Here is a 22502-nt window from a genome sequence, read left to right on the forward strand (position 1 = left end):
ATACACGCACTCACACACCCCCTCTACATACTCACACCCCCATGCACCCACACATTACACAACACCCCCCACCCCCTCCCCTAACGGACGATCAACTTACCTTGTCCGTTGATCTTCCGGGAGGGGACGGGATCCATGGGGGCTGCTCCGCTGCCAGCACACCGTCAACAGAACACCGCCACGCCGAATCACAGAACGTGATTCGGTGGGCGGTGTTCTGTTGACGTGGCGGTGGAGGTGGAGCAACCTCCACTTCCTCGCCACCCGCCAGTAGGGCTGCTGGCGGCTCCGCATCCGGAAAAGGACGGAGGGCTGCCAGCAGTCATAATACGCCGAGCGGAAAACCGCCACCACTGGCGGTCTTCAGCCCAGCGGTCCCTCGGCGGTCTTGTGAAAAGACCGCCGAGGTCGAAATGACACCCTCTGTGTTACAAAAATAAAGATACTTTATTTTAATGACACAATACCAAAAAGTACTAGGGAGGCAACCCTCCAATAGGAGGTAAGTAACACACTAAATATACACACTAGTAATCAACAGTAGGCAAAGAAAATGAAAGAAAACAGTGCAAATAAAGTTAGACAATCTTGACCCTAGGGGAGCCCAAACCATATACTAAAAAAATGGAATGTGAACACAGGACCTCTACCTAGGTAAGTGGAATGTGTATAGGGGAGCTGGGGATACTAGGAAACCCCAAAGGTAAGTATCACAGTGCACCCTAGCGACCAGGAGGAAAGGGGTAAATTACAAGATTTTCCCCAACCACCCAAAAGAAAGGAAAATAAGAAAATGTAACACCCAGACAAGACTGCAAGAAACCAGCGGTGGATTCCAGAAGAGATGTGTGACCTGTGGAAGAAGGGGACCAAGTCCAGAAGTCACAGAAGAGTCTAGGATGAGTAGGAGCTACTACCCACTCAGCTGTGGATGCAGGAGTTGGTCGACGGTGATGTGAAGATGGTCAGCACTGCACCACTGGAGTCGGTGAAGAGTTCCTGAGGGATGCAGACGACGTCCCACGCTGGAAGGAGGATTGCAGTCAGGTGTTGGTGCAGGAATTCCACCAACAAGCCTTGGCAAAGGCAAATGTCACAATTGGTGGGAAGCGGAGCTGCCAAGTACCAGCAAGGCCCAGGAGGACTCAACCCAGGAGGGGGAGTCAGAGGGACCCTCAGTGGCACAGAGAGCCCACAGGAACAAAGGCAGCACCTACAGGAGTCTCTCAGGATGGGGACACAGGAGTCGCAGAAGAGCCCACGCAGCACAACTGGAGAAGGGTCCCATGCCGCTGGAGAACCACGCAGAGGACTGTGCATGGGGGCTGGAGCTACACGGAGCCTGAAGATCCCATAAAGGAGATGCAAACAAGCCTTGGAAGCTGCAAGAGACGCATGCACGGGGGTACTGTCTTGCATGGGAAGGCAAGGGCTTACCTTCACCAAAGTTGGACAGCTGGCAGAGAGGACCAAGAGAACTACTCCGGACCAGCAACCGTGATGCAGGATCCTCACAGCTCAGGATGAGAGGAGATCCATGCAGCCGGTCGTTGTTGCAGTTGGTGCCTGCGGATGCAGGGAAGTGACTTCTTCACTCCATGGCAGATTCCTTCCCTCAGAGGATGCACAGCTGGGGAAATGTTGCAGAAGCTGAAAGGAGCTGTGGAAGCAATGTTGCAAGCAGAGTCTTTGTCGTGGATGCAGATTGTCAGTTCATGGAGGGTCCAGTCACGGTTCCAGTGGCTAGAAGTCAAAGTGAGGTTGCAGAGGAATCCTGCTGGAATCTTGCAGGCCGAATATGAGGACCCACCAAAGAGAGAGACCCTATATAGCCCTAAAAGGGGGATTGGTCACTTAGCCAGGTGACCACCTATCAGGAGTGGACTCTGATGTCACCTGCCTGGTCTGGCCACTCAGATGCCCCCAAAGGTCCCTGCCAACCTTGGATTCAAGATGGCAGAACCAAAGGACCCTCTGGAGGAGCTCTGGGCACCACCCCTGGGGTGGTCACTCAACTTTCTATTGTCCAGTTCGGCGCTAGAGCAGGGACTGGAGGTTCCTGAACCGGTGTAGACTGGTTTATGCACAGAGCGCACAAAATGTGCCCTTCAAAGAATACCAGTGGCTTGGGGAGGCTACCCCTCCCAAGCCATATAACACCTATTTCCATAGGGAGAGGGTGTTACCCCCCCTCTCCCAAAGGAAATCCTTTGTTTGGCCTTCCTGGGCTTGAGCTGTTCAAGCAGCAGGAGGGCAGAAACCTGTCTGAGAGGTCGCAGCAGCTTGGGCTGCCTGGAAAACCCCAGAAGGCTGGTAGGAGCAATGCTGGGGGTCCTCTAAGGAGCCTGCAGAGTGCATGGAATCATACTTCCAATTCTGGCAACAGTATTGGGGTATGATTCCAACATGTTTGATACCATTATGTAGTGACCTATGTCCAGTACACGCGTAAAATGGCGTCCCCGCACTCACAAAGTCCATGAAAATGGCACTGGAGTTCGTGGGGGCACCTCTGCTAGTGCAGGGGTGCCCTCATACACAGGTACTTTCACCCTGCTCTCTCTGCTAGGAGGGCCTGCCATAGGGGTGACTTTTAGTGACCTGGTGCAATGACCCATGGTAAAAATGGGTGAATACATCCTTTCACGCAGGCTGCAATGGGAGGCCTACAGAACATTCCATATATACATTATCCAACATAATACATGCTGCAGCCCATGTGGATGGTATCCCAATGCCCTGGGTACCTGTGTACCAAATACTAGGGACTTACATGGGGGCAGCAGTATGCCAAATGTGGGTTGAAAATGGTACAAGTTACCAAGTTAGATGGGAGAGAGCATAATCACTGGGGTCCTGGTTAACAGGGTCCCAGTGAACAAATTCAAACACACTGACAACAGGCAAAAAATGGAGGTAACCATGCCATGAAAGAGGGTACTTTCCTACATTCTGCAGGAAGGTGCACCATCCTGCATGCAATGCAGTCACCCTTGCACCATGGTGCACCGGTGCCTGCGTTGGTGCTAGGCAGCCGAAATGACTGGGTTGGGCCGCATTGTTTAAATAGGGCGCATTCCTGCCCTTTCTCTGTGAGACAGGGCAGCACAGCAAGTTAACTTGGTGCCCCACGCTTGCTGTGGTGCACATCACACATACAATGTGTAGAGTGTTTCAAAATGTTTCAATTAATAGGATTTTGTATTGGGAGCCAATGCTTTCAATACAAATCCTATGTTAGTCAGCCGCATACACCTTTGCACATGATTCAAAGGTTGTGTTGTGCTAAGTGGCCTTTGTAGTGCACAAGAGCCGGTGATGTCGGTGGCAGCAGGACATTTTTAAAAACGGTGGCTCTAATCTGCTTCCTCCCTCCTGTGCAACTTTAATTGCGCTACAAAATAATAAATCCGCCCCTATGTTTCAATGTTGTGTACCAGAGGAATTTGAGAGGTGGAGATCACTCAATCCTGTTTTTATGTTGCTTAGTAAATTCTGCTTGTTTATTTCAGATTGAGGAAGCCAGTTTGGGAAACCCTAGTCTTGCCTGAGCTGATCCAGCTCAACATGAGGGAAGAACCCAGCCTCCATCACCATCCGGCGGGCATCTGTTCGAGGCGTCATGTGTTGAGCGAGGCGGACCTGGAGGAGTTTGCACCAAGGTGCCAACAGAGGAGACTTTCTCTGAAGAGCCGAGTGAAGGTGAAGCTAAGGTGGGGTTTAACATCATGACTCAGCAATAATAATGATACCAGTAACTTTTTGTATCCTGGGCTTGGTGCTGCTGATTGTTGTCTTTTGGTTGGTGTTAGTAGAAGGTGTCACTATAAGGAAGGATATGGCTGTGGAGTAGTGTTTGCTAATGCTACCAGCTGGTCCTGGAAGGCTCCCAAGGCCAGCCCTCTGGTACTTGCATCTATAGAACTAGGTAGCCCATGGGTTTCCTCTTGCCCAGTTACATACGTAAAGCTGCACTTAGTGAATTCCTGGGGTTCCCCTTTCCAGGGCAGGGGGTACATTGTGGGTATGGAAAAGAGGGTCTACTGCCAACGTTGAGGCTTCAACGGCAGATGTTGAGCTGTCAAAATGGTGGAGTGTCATACTGGGGGTGTAAGGGTTGTTTCCCTATAGAAGATTGGGCAAAACTGGGGTCAAATAGTGCATTTTTAAGCACAATTTACAATTTTCACATAGCTTTGCTAAAAAGACAGTCAATCAAACATGGAGATATTTGCAGCTCACCCACAGTTTAATCTCAATCTTAAAGCACCCATACATGTTCTTTTTACCTCGCCCAGAGAGACATTTTTGCACAAGTGGAGTCAATATAAAGGCGTACTATCAGTTTATACAAGACAAGTATATATCATATGTTCTCTAAACCTACATCTGAAGGCCTGAGACAACAAAGGCAAAGGAAGAATGGGACACCTTATTAGACCGTCAAGGAGAAGGACTAGAGAAGTTAGACTTAAATAAGTGTATTCAAAGTTATTCAGGGGTAGCATTGGACACCGCAGGGACTACTTAGATTCAGCCTGAGTACTAATTCCAACTGTTGGGCAGGAACTGGGCAGAGCTTTATTTGTAAGCCTAAAAAGCCTAAAGCTCCCAGAGCCACCTTCAGCTGCAGTGCTGCAGCGCATCACAAATGGAGATGCACTGAGGTGCGTCAGGGCTCTGAGGCCAGGGCTGGGATACCTTTACTAATGGAGATGCACTGAGGTGCGGCAGGGCTCTGAGGCCAGGGCTGGGATACCTTCTGCTTCGGTGCTGCAGCGCATCACAAATGGAGATGCACTGAGGTGCGGCAGGTCTCTGAGGTAAGGGCTGGGATACCTTTACTAATGGAGATGCACTGAGGTGCGGCAGGGCTCTGAGGCAAGGGCTGGGATACCTTTACTAATGGAGATGCACTGAGGTGCGGCAGGGCTCTGAGGCAAGGGCTGGGATACCTTCAGCTGAGGTGCTGCAGCACATCACAAACGGAGATGCACTGAGGTGCGGCAGGGCTCTGAGGCCAGGGCTGGGATACCTTCAGCTGCGGTGCTGCAGCGCATAACAAAGAAAGATGCACTGAAGGGCGGCAGGGCTCTGAGGCCAGGGCTGGGATACCTTTACTAATGGAGATGCACTGAGGTGCGGCAGGGCTCTGAGGCCAGGGCTGGGATACCTTCAGCTCCGGTGCTGCAGCGCATCACAAACAGAGAAGCACTGAGGTGCGGCAGGGCTCTGAGGCCAGGGCTGGGATACCTTCAGCTGCGGTGCTGCAGCGTACCACAAATGGAGATGCACTGAGGTGCGGCAGGGCTCTGAGGCCAGGGCTGGGATACCTTCAGCTGCGGTGCTGCAGGGCATCACAAATGGAGATGCACTGAGGTGCGGCAGGGCTCGGAGGCAAGGGCTGGGATACCTTCAGCTGCGGTGCTGCAGGGCATCACAAATGGAGATGCACTGAGGTGCGGCAGGGCTCTGAGGCAAGGGCTGGGATACCTTTACTAATGGAGAAGACTGAGGTGCGGCAGGGCTCTGAGGCCAGGCCTGGGATACCTTCAGCTGTGGTGCTGCAGCGCATCACAAATGGAGATGCACTGAGGTGTGGAAGGGCTCTGAGGCCAGGGCTGGGATACCTTCAGCTGCGGTGCTGCAGCGCATCACAAACGGAGATGCACTGAGGTGCAGCAGGGTTCTGAGGCCAGAGCTGGGATACCTTCAGCTGTGGTGCTGCAGCGCATCACAAACGGAGAAGCACTGAGGTGCGGCAGGGCTCTGAGGCCAGGGCTTGGATACCTTCAGCTGCGCTGCTGCAGCGCATCACAAATAGAGATGCACTGAGGTGCGGCAGGGCTCTGAGGCCAGGGCTGGGATATCTTCGGCTGCGGTGCTTCAGCACATCACAAACGGAGATGCACTGAGGTGCGGCAGGGCTCTGATGCCAGGGATGGGATACCATTGGCTGCGGTGCTGCAGCGCATCACAAACGGAGAAGAACTGAGGTGCGGCAGGGCTCTAAGGCCAGGGCTGGGATACCTTCAGCTGCGGTGCTGCAGCGCATCACAAACGGAGATGCACTGAGGTGCGGCGGAGCTCTGAGGCCAGGGCTGGGATACCTTCAGCTGCGGTGCTTAAGCGCATCACAAACGGAGATGCACTGAGGTGCGGCAGGGCTCTGAGGCCAGGGCTGGTATACCTTCGGCTGCGGTGCTGCAGCGCATCACAAACAGAGATGCACTGAGGTGCGGCAGAGCTCTGAGGCCAGGGCTGGGATACTTTCAGCTGCGGTGCTTCAGCTCATCACAAACGGAGATGCACTGAGTTGCGGCAGGGTTCTGAGGACAGGGCTGGGATACCATCAGCTGCGGTGCTGCAGTGCATCACAAATGGAGATGCACTGAGGTGGTGCAGGGCTCTGAGGCCAGGGCTGGGATACCTTCGGCTGCGGTGCTTCAGCGCATCACAAACGGAGATGCACTGAGGTGCGGCAGGGCTCTGAGGATAGGGCTGGCATACCATCGGCTGCGGTGCTGCAGCGCATCACAAACGGAGAAGCACTGAGGTGCGGCAGGGCTCTGAGGCCAGGGCTGGGATACCTTCAGCTGCGGTGCTGCAGCGCATCACAAACGGAGATGCACTGAGGTGCGGCAGGGCTCTGAGGCCAGGGCTGGGATACCTTCAGCTGCGGTGCTGCAGCGCATCACAAATGGAGATGCACTGAGGTGCGGCAGGGCTCTGAGGCTGGAGCTGGGATACCATCACCTGCGGTGCTGCAGCGCATCACAAACGGAGATGCACTGAGGTGCGGCAGGGCTCTGAGGCCAGGGCTGGGATACCTTCAGCTGCGGTGCTGCAGCGCATCACAAACGGAGATGCACTGAGGTGCGGCAGGGCTCTGAGGCAAGGGCTGGGATACCATCACCTGCGGTGCTGCAGCGCATCACAAATGGAGATGCACTGAGGTGCGGCAGGGCTCTAAGGCCAGGGCTGGGATACCTTCAGCTGCGGTGCTGCAGCGCATTACAAACGGAGATGCACTGAGGTGCGGCAGGGCTCTGAGGCCAGGGCTGGGATACCTTAAGTTGCGATGCTGCAGCGCATCACAAATAGAGATGCACTGAGGTGCGGCAGGGCTCTGAGGCCAGGGCATGGGCTTATCCAACCCAAACACACTGTATGATGGCTTTCATGCATTTGTGCCAGCCATCACCCAGATATCCTTGCCTCAGGCTGCTGCTTGACCTGAGAGACAGCCTACTTTGTATTATACTAACAGTGAATAAAAGTATGTTATTCACTACTGGCATAATATTAAATGGTCAGGAAAGTAAGAGAGTGGAGCCCCAGTGCCTGTAAGGACGAACTGCCAATAGTAGTAGCCCTCTTATTGCCAAGTGGTGGGCCTTCTCACCCACCTCTGGATGTGCTGTTTAATTCAGGAGTAGAAAGGAGGAGAAAAGAGGTGAATTGGGACAGAAAAAAAGGAATTAAATTAAGATGTGTCAATGCCACTGATATTTGGTTATGAAATCAGTGCAAACTTTGCAGTCACCAGAATATTGTTAATTAGGTGAAAAGGAGCAAATACAACCCTATGCAAGCTCTGCTGAATGTCTGTATCCCTACTACTGGACCCTCTTTAGGAGTTTATTCAAAAAATATAGAATGCAAAAGAGCTTTGGTGAGTGGGTGCATCAAACATGGCACGTGCCCTGGAAAGCTTCATTGCCTTCATGGGAACTGTCACACCAGTAGCCCCAGTGAAGGCATAGAGATCCCTTCCCGCCTCCATGGTGACCAGCCTTCCAGTAGGAAGGTGGAAGAGAAGGCCTGTGCCAACCTGGTGGCATGGCAGGACATCCTCCGTACTTTAAATGACTCCCCAAAGCCCTACAACTGTTATGCCTATTGCGGACAGATCAACATCGATTCACCCATATTGGCCTATTGAGGTCCATTCTTCTGTCAGTCACCTGTGGTGAGGTTCAGGGCTCCTTCCTCTCACCCATCATCCTCAGTGTTTGCACAGAACACTCTAAGGGCCTGATCTATGAAAAGTTTGTGCCGCCTTTTTGTCATTTTTTGACAAAAAAGTGGCGCAAACTTGCAAAATATAATAGTAACTTGTACGTTTGCGCCACTTTTCCATCAAAAAATGACGCAAAGACAATGCAAACGTTTCATAAATCAGGCCCTAGGGCCCATATTTATACATTTTTAGGGCCGCATTTGTGTAATTTTTTTACGCAAAAGCAGCGCAAACTTACAAAATACTATTGCTTTTAAATGCTTTTGTGTTAAAAAGCGGTGCAAATGTGGTGCAAAAAAGTATAAATATGGGCCTAAGTTCCTCCACTGTCCCTGTGGTAGGTGACTAACTGCACTGCCTCCCCAGTAACTAACCTCTGTCCATTATACTCATCCAATCAAGGCTCACAGTAATGGACCTGAAAGGTTTCACCTGACCGTCGAGCCCTGTTGCTATTGTGCTTGAATTAAACATTGACAGACCCTGTTCTGTTCACAGGTCGTCTAGAGGCAATATTCACAAATGCCACCCACTGGGAACCTAATTAGGGCAGCCAGCACTTTCTTTGGGGCGACTGAGGTCCATAGGATTATTTCATATAAGTGAATTATTTTACAGAAGATGCCTCTTTTAAAGTAAATGTAATGATGGGTGAGTAGCCTAAGAGCTCATCCATTTGTCTACCATGACACATTCCACTTCAGTGCAACAGCCCTTGAAGCACTCGGACGACTCTGGTCCTTACTTTGGTAATACATTACTAAGGAAAACAAACAGGTGATTAGTGACATGACTGAAATAATTTCAGCCACTGGTCATTACTCAGGGCCGAATTCCTGTGCATCTATTTTTGCCCACTATGCCACTCTAGACAGAGATCAGAAACCCAGCCAGTAGAAATGTCAATTCCCACTGCCAGGCCAGATCCCATCCACATAGGACCACAGGCAACTTCAGACAAGTTTCAGTCCAGTTAGTCCTGGTCAGTGTGGTACAGCTGGATTCTTATGGAACAGTGAATACAGGACTCAGATCTCCGCACAGTGATGGAAGGAATGCTTGAATGAATGACACCAATGCTGATCACTCCGGACTGAGCTCCAGACCATTGTGTTTCACCCAGTGGCAGCCTTAGGTAAATCAGCCTGGCTCCTCCTCCAAAGGGAACCGTTCAGCTTGAACTGCCAGGTCCCCTGCAGATGGGAACACAGGCAACTCCAGACCAGTTTCGGCCTACCTAGACATCGTCAGTGAGGACCTTATGTCAGATTTTTGAAAAATGGACAGACACTTTGCGTGGCTTTCAATGGCTACAAAAATCTTGAGTAATGCAACGCAGTGCAAATCGTTGAGTTGCGTTACTCTGCGGCAGGGAGGCATTCCATGGGCATTCTGTGGGTGTTCCCACACAACTCCAATGGTTTTTGACGCATTTCCAGATTTATGAAAACTTGTACACATGGCAATGCACCAAAAAGATACGCCTCCCCAGGAGAGGCGTAACGAGGAGAAATCTCTTTATTTCTCCTAATTTTTTCCTCTTAATGCGCCATATCGGATAAATACGGTACATTCCTGCCCTTTCCCTGTGACGCAGGACAGCGCAGCAAGGTGGCTTGGTGCTTTGCCCTGCACCACATAAGCCATAAATGTGCCCCTTAACGTGTCTCACTGTGGAAAAAAAGATGATAGGTAAAATGCTTGGATTAACCTCAGCACTGGTAATCTCTTGGGACTGGGATGTAATGAAATGGGGAGAAACTTTAAAGCATAGTTGCACATGTTTCACATTTGGAATGTGGATTACTTGGCAGCAACGTCATCACCACTAAGTTCCGGAAGACCATCTGTGATTTAATTCATTCAAAGCCTTTAGTAACCACGCCCTTTATCTACTGTTGATTTTTAATATGCATTTTATGTAACCATTATAACAAAGTGTTATGCTCTAGTGTTCTGCTCTTCAGTAAGCCATCTTTTTTGCAAACTTGCTTTCACTTTCAGCAAATGGGAAGATCACACGCACCTGGGCAATAAATTCTAATTAGTAGGGGGTTTGCACTGGCTTTGAACACACACATTTAGAAAGAACACAAAGATCTGAACAGAGAAAGTACAGTAATAAAAACACATGATGGAAGAGTGGTGAACCTGTTGTCAGTACTTAATTGGATCTGAGTAATTTTGGCAGGCAACACTGAAATGACTGGGTAGCAGTGAGGGTGTGGGAGAGACCATGGGGAATATTTACAAGGAAGTGGCGGAGCGGTCCAAATGCGCCACTTTTCTTGCATCCCCTTAAGGCCCCCTAAAGACACCATAGTTACGCCGTATTTACCATACAGTGCCCCATGGCAGTCGTTAGCACAAAAGCATCAACATTATTGATGATATTGCGGCACTTTGCTGAACTAGCGTCAACAATTTTGACGCTAGTCCAGCAAAGAACAGGGTGGCCCAGAGGTTAATATAGTTGTGTCATTTTAACACCTGCCCTAAGCAGGTGTTAAAAATGATGGGAAAATGGTGCAGTGAAATCTTGTAAATTTCACTGTCCATTTTTTCTGCCCTCCCTCCGTGGGAATGCTCCCTTTGCATACATTATGTCTAGTCTAGTACAAGCATAATGTGGCGCAAGGGGTTGCAAAGTGGTGCAATGCATGCATCGCGCCATTTTGTAAATATGGAACGGGGGAATGGCCACCTTAACACTGTCTTAGCATCAAAAAATGTTGCTAAGGCAGCGCAAGGGGCTTGTAAATATGCCCCCATGTATGTAACACACGCAAAAAAATTAGCTCAGTAGACTCAGTTACTGAGTAAAAACAAAGAGCAAATTTGCGCCCGTTTAAAACGGTTGGTTCATTTTAGGCATTCACAAAGGTTAAAAAGGTTATGCTTGGAAACCAGCAACAGTTGCAGATTTTCCAAGATACTTCAGGAACAATTCTGCAAATCCTACTTCTGCTTCAGCAAAGAACAATTTAGTATATATATTGAGTAAAATATCTGACAAGCGCACTTAGATTTTCTTCTCTTTTTTTCTCCCCTGGGTAACTATGCTCTCCCTGTGGAAAACCCTAACCTGAACCCCGCCTAGGTATGGAGTGTTCCCTTCCCACTATGGAAAGTTGTTCACTCCTGCCCATGCTAGAGGCATGTTTTCTCTCTAGAGTGGGAAGGGGGTTGAAGATGAGTTTGTGAATACCCACAAACGAGTAAATCTGGGGGCAGTGCTTAATTTGTAAATGTAATTTGCTGGCACCCAAAGCTCCCCTCTGAAACATGCAGCTGCTGCAATTAAAAGTTTGAGCACAGAAGACTGAGGCAGTATAATCCTAAAGCTATCTCCGGCTCTTAAATCCATTTACAGCCACTCCCTGCCCCTTCAGCTCATTCTTACAGCTTTATGCTTTCTCCCTTTGTGCCTATTTTCCATCTTTCTCCTCTTCCATCTTTCCTATATATCTTTAGCATGCAGTAAATGCCTGATGCAAAACAATAAGTGACAGCCCCCAATAATAAGTGCCAGTGCCTCCATCGGCACCCACGGGCTTAAATTAAGCACTGTCTGGGATCTGCACAATCTCACAGGATCTTCTCATCCTGGAACACTATTCCCATCATTAAGCACCTAGTTTTGACAGAAATAAATGCTCACTGTATGTAGGTCTAGGCACCACCTAGGCGGGATAAACAAAGATAGGAATGTTAATTTCAAAGTATCCCAAGTATATAAATATCAATCTTAAACTTGGAAGTATTATCCAGCCTCCCTTTTTGGCCCCCTTTTGCCACTGCTATACAGCCTCTTTGGTGTCCTCTTTCAATTTTGTAAGGTTGTGTGGAAATGAACATTATATTTAAATTTTCCACTAAGAGCAGTCAGGGTTTCACTACCAATAGCAGCTTTTAGTTCACCCGTATTTGTTAAGGGATGCAAGAGAGTAGCTGAGGACATCAGAGACCTCGCCCCTCTCAACCTGTTTACATTATTACGCTTTTGGGCTTAGTCTCTGTTGAATGGCAAAAAACACGTCTAGTACCAGCATTCTCCCCTTCTGTTTTCAGAATTGTGTTTTTGTTGGCACTGTGCCACCCTTTAGCCTATTAAAACATGTATCAGGCTATTGCAGCCCGCAGTGCATTTTCTAAACTACCATTTTGACCTGGTAAAATAGACCTTTTACCAGGCCCAAACCCTACTTTCTAATATGTAAAATTCAGCCTTATGTAAGCCTTAAACAGACCATGTGGCAGGGTGCATTGTATTTAAAACGTATGACATGGTTTTATGTTTTACATGTCCTGGTAGTGAAAAATGTCTAAATTCATTTTTTCCTGCTGTAAGGACTATCTCTCCCATAGGGTAACATTGTGTTACCTTATTACATTTAATAAGTGCTAACGTTTGATTGGAAACAGGTAGAAATGTCATGTTTGGTCTCAAATGACTTTTAATCTAAAAACCTCTTTAAAGGTAAAGTCTGATTTGAAGTCACAGTTCTGAAAATGCCACTTTTAGAAATTTTACATTTTCTTATCCTATCCATTTGGTGCCTATTGCCAGTTTCTTGGGTCACATGACCCTGCTGTTAGGCTTTGTTCACTCCTCTTGGATATGAGACAGTAGGGCTTAGGTGTGCGCAGCGATGAATCTTGTTAGTATATTTGACATATGCTCCATCACAGCAGCGTCAAATTTCACCAAGGTCCTGTTCTACCACAACCACTGACTATCATTGGCACTATGGGCTTCTTGGCTACCTAAAACTTTATAAGTTCCTTTCTTCTGTTTGCCTTATTGGGTTTTTTGTAATTTTGGTTTTATTATCTTTATTAAATCCTACTTTTGGGTTGCATTTCAACTTTGTTATGCTATACCGTTCCCACAAAAATGTAGCACTGCGTATTAGACAACAGAAACTTCAGGATGTAGGGACAATGGCCCTCATTACTACCTAGGCGGTCTTCTCAGAAGACCGCTGAGGCAGCGGGCGCCAGAATACCGTCAGTGCTGGTGGTATTTCTGGCTCCCTATTTCGACTTTTCCGCTGGGCCAGCGGAAAAGTCACATGAACATTGCTGCCGGCTCGTAACAGAGCCGACGGCAATGCTGATGTGCAGCGGGTGCAGTGAAATGCACGATGGGGCTATGCCTAGGTGCCCCTGCACTGCCTATGCCAAGTGCATGGGCAGGGGCCCCTAGGGGTACCCCAAGTCCCCCTTAACACCAGCCTTTCCATGGCAGTGTTTACCGCTGTGGCCAGGCTGGCGGTCGGGGACTCATAATGCCCAGGGCAGTGGTGCATGCACTGCTGCCCTGGGGATCATTCTGCCTGGCGGTATATTGGAGGGGCCAGCGGTATGGCACCACGGTCATAATAGCTGGCGGAACACCGCCAGGCTGTTGGCGATGTTATTGCCAGCTTACCGCCGGCTGCCAGGGTCGTAATGAGGCCCTAAGTCTGTCTACGCCATCAGGAAATGTTGGTCTAATTCCTAGCTAGCTCACAATGCCTTACCTTAACCTGTAATCTTCCCAGGGTAGCAGATGATTTGGCAACGTCGACCATGACCACTCTGATTCCCAAAGAAATCGCAGAAACAGATCTACTCTGTCGCTATTTACTTATGCATGCCCAAGGAAAAACACAAGAAAGATACGAAGAAAGGTTTTCAAATTTTTATTGAACTAATCATACTCTTGCAGAGAGAGAATAAGCTGCGATTATTAAGCAGATGAAACAAAGCGTTGTTACTAGCATTGCTAACATGATGAATAGGATAAACAATCCCACCATGGCAGTGTTAGAGGTTTATATTTCTGTAGACTCCTATATAATACTACCTACACTACCTACACTCTGAGAGCATAGTAGGAGTACCCTCTGCCATCTCTAGAAGGGTAGCCCACCCCCAATACCTGGATAGATGTGCCAGGGAGCCGTTCTGATGTACAGTAGGCTATCATCCTCTGAAGGGTGAGAGGTCAGCATCAACAGTGTTGCATCTCAAACACAGCATCCGTTCCAGGACAGGCTTGGCCAAAGTGCTCCTCTGATCCATTGAGGGCAGCACACCGTTTATATATAAAATTCATACTGTGCTAGAGGAGTAGCTCTGATACGATGATATGTCTAGGTTTTAGGAGCGGTGTCCAAACGGACAACACAAGCACTAGGATATCTTGTTCTTAGCCTTGAACAGAGTGTACATGGCGAGAAAGGCTTACTGGAAATAAACTACATATAGAGCATATGCTCAGTACATTATCATGCAAGCATAAAAACAGTTAAAACATCTCTATTAGAAAAACTATGTCAAACTAAAATGTGCAACTAAATTGGAGAACCAACTCAGGACCAGGAAGGCCTCATAACAGTTACTTCTTTAGTACCACATAAATACTTTACACATTGCCTCTAACTTAATTACGTCTGCTCTGTGACTGTGATTATTACTGGAGGTGAATACTTACCCCCCCCCACCTAATAACCCAATTTCTTACCAAAGACAGTAATTCTAATGTATGTTCTAAGTACCCAAACAGTTTAAGCAATGATAAGTCTTGCCAGAAAAATGTCTTAAGTGACTTGAGAAGGAAATACTAAGCATAGATGTACATCTAGGAAACAAGGTAGACATTATATTCTGGGACTTTACCAAAACAGCTGAAACAAGGCCAAATGTGTCATATGGAAATAATTTAACACTGGAGTCAAAAGTTGGCTACAAATAGGGAATGATTGCAGTGTTTCTGGCTGGCTTAAGGTTTGTGGTGAGATGTCCTTGAGACTCTTTATCAGATCCAGTTCTTTTCAGCCCATTCATAAACTGCATAGTGATGCTGCATGGGTTCATATTGCTCTTTTGCTGTTTGTACGGATGCAGTTTCAGTCTTAATGCTCGTCAAAAAACAATGGGACCTATTCACAAACTGGGTTTTGAAGTGTGTTTAATTCTACTACAAAAGTACTACTCGTGTACTACAAAATGGTGCTCACTAACCTATGTGTGAGGTCTCTGCCTCCACCTGTCACATCTTTTGGGGAAGTTACACCAGAGTCAATCTGCACATGGAAATTTACTTTAGCACTTTATTGTACATTTTGGCTTCTCAACATTTCCGAGTGTAAATGTACTACCAGACTTCTCTGTCTCTGCCCCAGAAACAAAGGGGTGGAGCCAAATTTACGAGTGCAAAGTTACTACAAGTAACCTTTTCACACATACACTAAGTTTTCTACTGCTGGGGTGAAGATCTCCTTATGGCAACTTATACACAAATTTATAAATGTTTATTACACTTAAAAAAAAAATGCTATATTTTTATGTTATATACTAATGTAAATACATTTCATACATTTATTTTAACTGTAGAACAATATAAAAAAGATATGCTTACACCTTATTTATAAATTACATATTTAATTCAGATATATTCAAATATATTAAAATTATTTTTTTTAAGGTTTATTAAAACACCAGTTACATTTATTTTATATTAAAAAGGTTATTAAAATATGTTATGGTAAACTGAAATTAGTTTTTTAATTATAGATAATTTTTAATATTTAAGTCAATTTATATAATATTTTCAAAAAGTCGATATAAATTACATTATTTAAACACGGTTTCCAATGTGGTGTTGTTTTAAGTCCATGCCTCCATTATTTTCAACGAAAGAGTATTTCAGAATAAGTGGTTGGTCTTGTACTGTATAGAGGTGGACTAACTCCTGGTCTCAGCTGGAGTACATGTATGACTGAGCTGGGTCCTTTCTGGATGTAGCTACTTTATAAATGCTACAGAAGTAAATTGGGAAAGATTCAAAGACAGGTGGCAAAATTAAGGAATCAAAGATCTGAGTCATGGGAAAGGTGCAACTATTGAATGCTAATTTGTTTAGAAAAGGGGGTACTGATTGTGGATTTAATAAGCATGCAAACCTGTTTACAACTGTAATATCAGGAGTAAGCAGGGAACATGTATATGTGCTAACAGTTGTAATGACATGACTACATGCAAGTTTGTATTAGTAAAAGCAGGACTAAACTGGGAATGTATACACGTGTTTACATTTGTAATAGCAGGGGTAAACAGGGAATCTGAATGCATGTTTGTATTTGCAATATCAGGGCTAAACAGGGGACTGTACACATGTCTACATTTGTAATACCAGGAGTAAACAAGGAATCTTTAATATCAGGAGTAAGCAGGGAACCTGTATGCCATTTTACTTTTGTAATAATAGGAGTACACAGGGAACATGTAAATATGATTACATTTCCAGCTTTAGGAGTAAACAGAGAACTATACATATGTTCACTGCTGTAATACAAGGAGTAAACAGGGAACTTGTACATATGTTTATATGTGTAATACAAGGAGTAAGCACAGTACCTGTACACATGTTAACATTTACAACACCAGTAGTAAACAGGAAACATGCAAGCCTGGTTATATTTGTAATATTCTAATAACTTTTACAGTTGTTAATATTAGTAATATGAGGAGTAAACAAGAAACCTGTACACAGGGTTACATTTGTAATTCTAGGAAGAAACCGAGAACCTGAACATGTGAGTTACATTTATAGTACCAGGAGTAAACATAGAATCTGTATGCTTCTTTATATTTATAATAATATCAGTAGTAAACAGGGAGCCTATAAGTGTATTTGCATTTGTAACAGTGTATGCATGGGTGTTAATCCATTCTATAATTTCTGAAAAATTAAGGTACATATTTTATTGATATCTGGCCCCTTGGGTTAAAAATCAAAATTTTAAGCCTTCTGATTGACTGAGGGATCTTTTTTGAAGTGACCACTCTGATTGTCTGGCAGCAATATTTAAAAAAATGTTGCGGCAGCCATTACAGGATTCAAAGACCTGGTCCCCTCTCTTGAAAAGGTTTTTGAAAAGGGACATAAGGGAGCAGGGTAGAGATACACTGCCCTCCTAGCCCTTCTGAGTAAGAAAGTAAACTTGATGGACCTTATTTCTCTTTTCATATTACAGAAGTAGATATTCAAATTATCGAAAGAAAGTATGTTCTAATACATCTGGTCAGAGGTGGTCGGCACATATGGTGGTTAGTAGATTTCTTGGTCTGGAGTACTAGCACTCACTCTACACAGTCCAGTCAGAACCTACCCTCAAACCTGGGCATAGGACACTTTCAAGTACTCACTGTTACACCTTCTTCTTCTTCTAGATGTTCCGGCTCCTCTGTCAAGGTTTTTTTGCTGAAGTTCATCCCTCTGCTCCGCTGGTTGCCACGGTATCCTGCCAAGCAGTGGCTTGTAGGAGACATCCTTTCAGGGATTAGCGTGGGCATAATGCAGCTCCCCCAGGGTAAGTGTCCTTTTACTCACTCATTTCTTGTGATAAGGATTAATGCCAGATTAGTAGATCTCATATAGGACTAGTATAAGGTTTTAGTGCCCATTTTGCACCCAAGCTTGCACCACAACGTAGTTGTAAATACCTTAGTTAATTCCAATATGGACTACTCTAATCCACTGGTACTTGCTTCTCATAGATTATTAGGTAATACATCTAGGAGCTGTTAAATTTGCAGCAGCCAGGTAGATTAATGGGTACAAGAAAAGAGATTTACAGGCTTGTTTATAGCCTGTCGAGTGCCCCGCCATTGACCAGATCTATACAGACTACGGCTTTCACTTCTCTTAGTGGGAGTGGGGTAGATTAAAGTGGATTGAAATAGAGTTGGTTAGACTGGGTTAGATAGGAGCAAAGTGTGGTAGATTTGAGTGGAGGGGGGTAAATTGGAGTTGTAGATTGGGGTGGAGTGGGTTAGATTGGAGTCGGTGGGGTTGATTGGGTTAAATTGAGTGGTGTGGGGTAGACTTGACTGGAGTGGAGTAGTTTTGCATGGAGTGGGGTAGATTGGGGTGGAGTGGAGTGAGGTAGATTGGGGTGAGGTAGATTGTAGTAAAGTAGATTAGATCACAGTGAGTGGACTAGAGTAGATAAGGTTGTAGTGGGGTAGATTGGGGGTCTGGGAAGATTGGGTTAAATTGGGATAGATTGAAGTGAAGTAGATTAAAGTGGGGTGGGTTAGATTGGGTAGGGTGGGTAACTTGGGATGGGGTAGATTGGAGTGGAGTGGGGTAGATTGGGGTACAGTGTAGCAAAGTGGAGTGAGGTGGGGTTTATTGGAGTGGAGTGGGATAGAGTGGAGTGGGGTACAGTGGAGTAGGTTTAGTAGTTTGGAGCAGAGGGGTGTAAATGGAGTGTCGTGGAGTGCATGGTGTACATTGGACTAGAGTGGAATCGGGTGGCGTGTCGCAAAGTGTCTTAGAGTAGAGGGGCGTAGAGTCGAGTGGCATGTCGTAGAGTGGAGTGTCGTAGAGTGGAGTGTCGTAGAATGGAGTGATGTGGCATAGAGTGGATTGGACTGGCGTTGTGTGGAGTATGCATGGTGTGGTGGCGCACTGCCAATACACGAACACATTTCAATTGAAATGACCATTACATTTGCACCGAAGTACAGTTTTTCTGCACACAAACGATAATGTGTGCAAATGTCATCACCTACAGTATTGATGTGTTTTGATCATATTCAAATATTTGTTTCCACCACACTTTAGAATTACAAACAATGTGCTTAATTTGTACTAATTCTGATATATTCTGAAACATCAGCAAAGTTCATTCTTTTTTTATGTGTGCTAGTAAAAAAGAAAATCCCTTCTTGTCCTCAATAGGTACTCAGCAGGATTGTCGCATAAATTCTCTCATTTTGAAGAAAGAAAAATAAACACTAAGGTTCGATTTATTGAAAGTGGCGCTGTACACAGTGCAGCACCACTTTTCTTGCGCCCCTTAGCGCCCCCCTACCGCCACCATGTCTGCACCGTATTTAAAATACAGCGCACCATGGTGCAGGGTGGGAGGCAATAATGTAATTTATTTATGCTATTAATGTACTCTGCAGGAATAGCGCCAACATTTTGGCGCTATTCCTGCAGAGTACACTCAGGCCGATTATAAACAATGTTATGCCCCCTGCTCTGAGCAGGCGTTAAAAGTGCAGAAACAAATTGGTGCAAGGAAATCTCTTAGATTTCCTTGCGCCGTTTTTTTGGCCCTTCTAATGGGGGAACGTTCCCCTTGCATACATTATGCCTGCCGCAAGCATAATGTGGCAAAGGGTTTCCAAAGTGGCACAATGCATGCATTGCACCACTTTGTAAATATGCTGTGGGGAAAATGGCACTTTAGAGCCACCTTAACTTAAAAACAATGATGCTACGGCGGCCCTAAGGTGGCGCTAGGGGCTCTAAAATATGCCTCCAAGTTACCTGGAAGGGAGAACCTGACCTTTGACCTTTGTCTTTGAATGTAAAGCAAATATGACAAGCAGTGTTGGCTGGTGACCGTTAAAAGTGGTGGGGCGAAATCCTTGACTCGAATTCCAGTGAGCTTCTTCTTGAAGGGTTCTCTCACCCTTTTTTGCACTAATGGCCTCATTTACAGAGATGTGGATTAGGGCAGTGCCACAAGTCTTTTTGTTGCACTGCCCTATGCCAAATCGAAAGGGCAGGAATGCACCGTTTCTATGAGATATGATGCATTCCTGTACTTTCAGCCAGCGCACAATTTGGTGCCTAGCGCCATCACAGGCATCATTGCACCACAGCTGGCAGGATTATTTTTGCGCAGGAAGGGACACAAAAACAATCCAGGGAAGGCGTTTTCCTCGTTCTGTGTGCTGCAGAATGCAGTGCACATGGAAAGCTGAAAAAACAAGAAGAAATGAAAACATTTCTCTTCGTTATGCCTCCTCTCGGGAGGGGCAAGTTTCTGGCGCTGCCCCAGGTTTATGTGACTGATTAAATCTGGGCAGGGTTAGAATTCATAGGTGTTGCGTGGGAACACCCACCGCAACACCCATGGAACGCCTCCTTGACAAAGAGTAATGCAAAGCAGTGCCTTGCATTGCCTTACCTTACTCCACATCTATGAGACCATGCAAAGCAGCACAAGTGACACTCCAGCGATGCAGGCCTCTTGTAAATCACCCCCTAATTTTACTGCCTCACTTTGACTCACTCAAGCTCACTCAGTTTTATTAATTCACACAATTTCTCTCATCCTACTGTGACCCACTCTGTCTCACTCAGTCCCACTCATTTTGACTAATTCTGAATTTCCCAGTCTTACTGTGTCTCCCACACAGTAATACTCAGTTACACTCACTGTCATTCTCCCTCACTCACTAACACTCATTCTAATACATACTTGTCCTTACTGTCACTCATTCTCACTCACACCTTCAATGACTCTCTCTCCCACTTTAACTCACACACATACTCACACAGGCATGCTCACAGTGCTGAGATTTCACCAGCTCTGAACGGTATCTCTGAGGGCTGACAAAGGCACCTTCATGCACCTGTGTCAGCAATCAAACAAGGTCACTAGCTGCCTCACTTTGTTGCTGGACCCGAAGCAGGTCTGCATTTTATTTTTATTATACTATACTTGATACAATACAAATGGACCACAAAACAAGGAGGGTGTAGTGTAGCTGTGGAGCCCATAAAGTAAAGCTACCACTGGTCCAGGGACACCTATCCATCAAACCTATCCCTCCACTCAATCATCCATCCTTTCAGTTATCCACCCCCTTTTCATCCATTCATTCATCCATCCTTTCAATCATCCGCCCATTCTTTTGCTTATCCATCCACTCTTTCACTCCATCCATCCTTCATCCTCCTTCTGGCTCATCCATCTATCTACCCTTTCACTCAGCCATCAATCCTTACACCCATCCATCCACCCTTTGTCCCATCCTTAAACCAACCCATTCATCCATCCATCCACTCATACACCCCTGAATTTACCCATTCACTCAGCTATCCCTCACTCATCCATCTATACATCCATCCATCCATTCACCATTTAAATCATCCATCTGTCCATCCTTTCAACCAGACGTCCATCTACCCTGCCTTTCACTCATCCAGCCATTGTTTTACTCATCCATCTTTACACCTATCTTTTCACTCATCCATCCTTTCGCTCATCCATCCATTTTTCACTCTATCCATTCATCTACTTATCCATCCTTTCACACTTCCACTCATTCATCCATCCTTTCACTCATTCTTCCATCCATTTATCCTTTCTCTCATCATCCATCCATCCATCCACCCACCCTTTCACTCCTCTATCCATTCACCCTTTCATCCATCCATCCTCTCTTTCACTCACACCCTCTCTTCCTGTCACTCTTGCATTCTTACAACCATCCTTTGACTCATTCATCTGTGCATCTATCTATCCACCCTTTCATCCATCTTTCCTCACACTCACTCACCCTCCCAAGTTCATTATGAGCCTTTGTCTGCCAAGCTGCAGACAGGAGAGGCACATCAAGAACCCCCACTGCCTATGTAGCTGCTAAAGCAGGGAGGGGGTTACGGTAGTGGTGGTGGTGGTGGTTGGGGGGAGGGGTGATGATGCCCTTAATGCAGAAGCTTAACTGCACACTTACCTCTTAGTCCACTAGTGCAATGTTTGTCTGCAGCTGGTTTTTATCTTCTCTTGGGCCTCTACGGAGTCCAAATACGGACCACTATGTGTGCTCAGCTCCATAATGTGGTTTTCAAAGTGAAACCAAATGAAGTACTTAACGTGTTACTGCAAGGAGAGCAGCCCCCTGCAGCCTGCCCCTTTGTGATAATCAACAAATTGTTGGCACCCACTACCTCCTTGTCCTCATCGGCCTACCTCACCCCTAGTCATTGAAGTGAATGGAGCCCTGCTAACTCCTCCCAGGGCCACTGATTATGTGCCCCAAAAGCAGCCGGATCCATGGCTTTCTAATTCAGCACTCCCTCTCCTATGATGCAGCGTCGGCTCCTCCGTTATTGCGGAGGAGTGTCACCCTCTTGCCAGCGGAGACAAATGAAAAATGAAATGAAAACAGGTTTATTATCATTTTATTTTTCATTAGGACCCGAGTCTTGGGGGCGGGCCATAGGAAGTAATTGGAGGAGTGGTGGGCACTGCTGTCAGTGCGCATGTCGGTTTGGCCAGCTGTCTTAGGACAGCCAAACCAACATGCGCATTGACATCTCTCCAACCCAGCTGCATTGCTAGGTGGAGAACAACAGTAGGCACAGGCTCCCAGTCCCCTGGGAGCACAAAAGCATCCCGCTGTGCCCAATCCCAATGCTGCCCTCATGGGTATTACCTGCCTGAGAGCAGTGTCTGAATTGGCCATAGGGGAGTCTGGGAGCCTCAGCCTGTGCACATACAGCAGAAGAGCGGCGAACAACGAGCAGCACGTACGTTCTTTTTTTTGTTTTATTATTGCTCCCCCCTGCGCTGCCACACTATCTTTCCCTGACCCCAGCCGTTACTGCAATGATCTCACTGCTGTAGTTTGTGCCTGCAGGTGGAAGAAAACCTCGCTGGGCTAGCTCTTGTGCAGT

General features: G+C 46.5%; 1 protein-coding gene across 1 annotated transcript in view; it reads left to right on the forward strand.

Moving 5' to 3' along the window:
* Positions 1-22502, forward strand: part of LOC138258905 (solute carrier family 26 member 6-like) — a 269592-nt gene that overhangs the window by 73490 nt on the left and 173600 nt on the right. Inside the window, exons 2-3 of the mRNA XM_069206227.1 lie at positions 3513-3713; positions 17246-17385. Coding sequence (XP_069062328.1) covers positions 3568-3713; positions 17246-17385 — 286 coding nt within the window. The 5' untranslated portion in view covers positions 3513-3567. The remainder of the gene's footprint in view (positions 1-3512; positions 3714-17245; positions 17386-22502) is intronic.

Source organism: Pleurodeles waltl, chromosome 9 (genome assembly GCF_031143425.1).
Source record: "Pleurodeles waltl isolate 20211129_DDA chromosome 9, aPleWal1.hap1.20221129, whole genome shotgun sequence".
In the NCBI taxonomy this organism is placed as follows: domain Eukaryota; kingdom Metazoa; phylum Chordata; class Amphibia; order Caudata; family Salamandridae; genus Pleurodeles; species Pleurodeles waltl.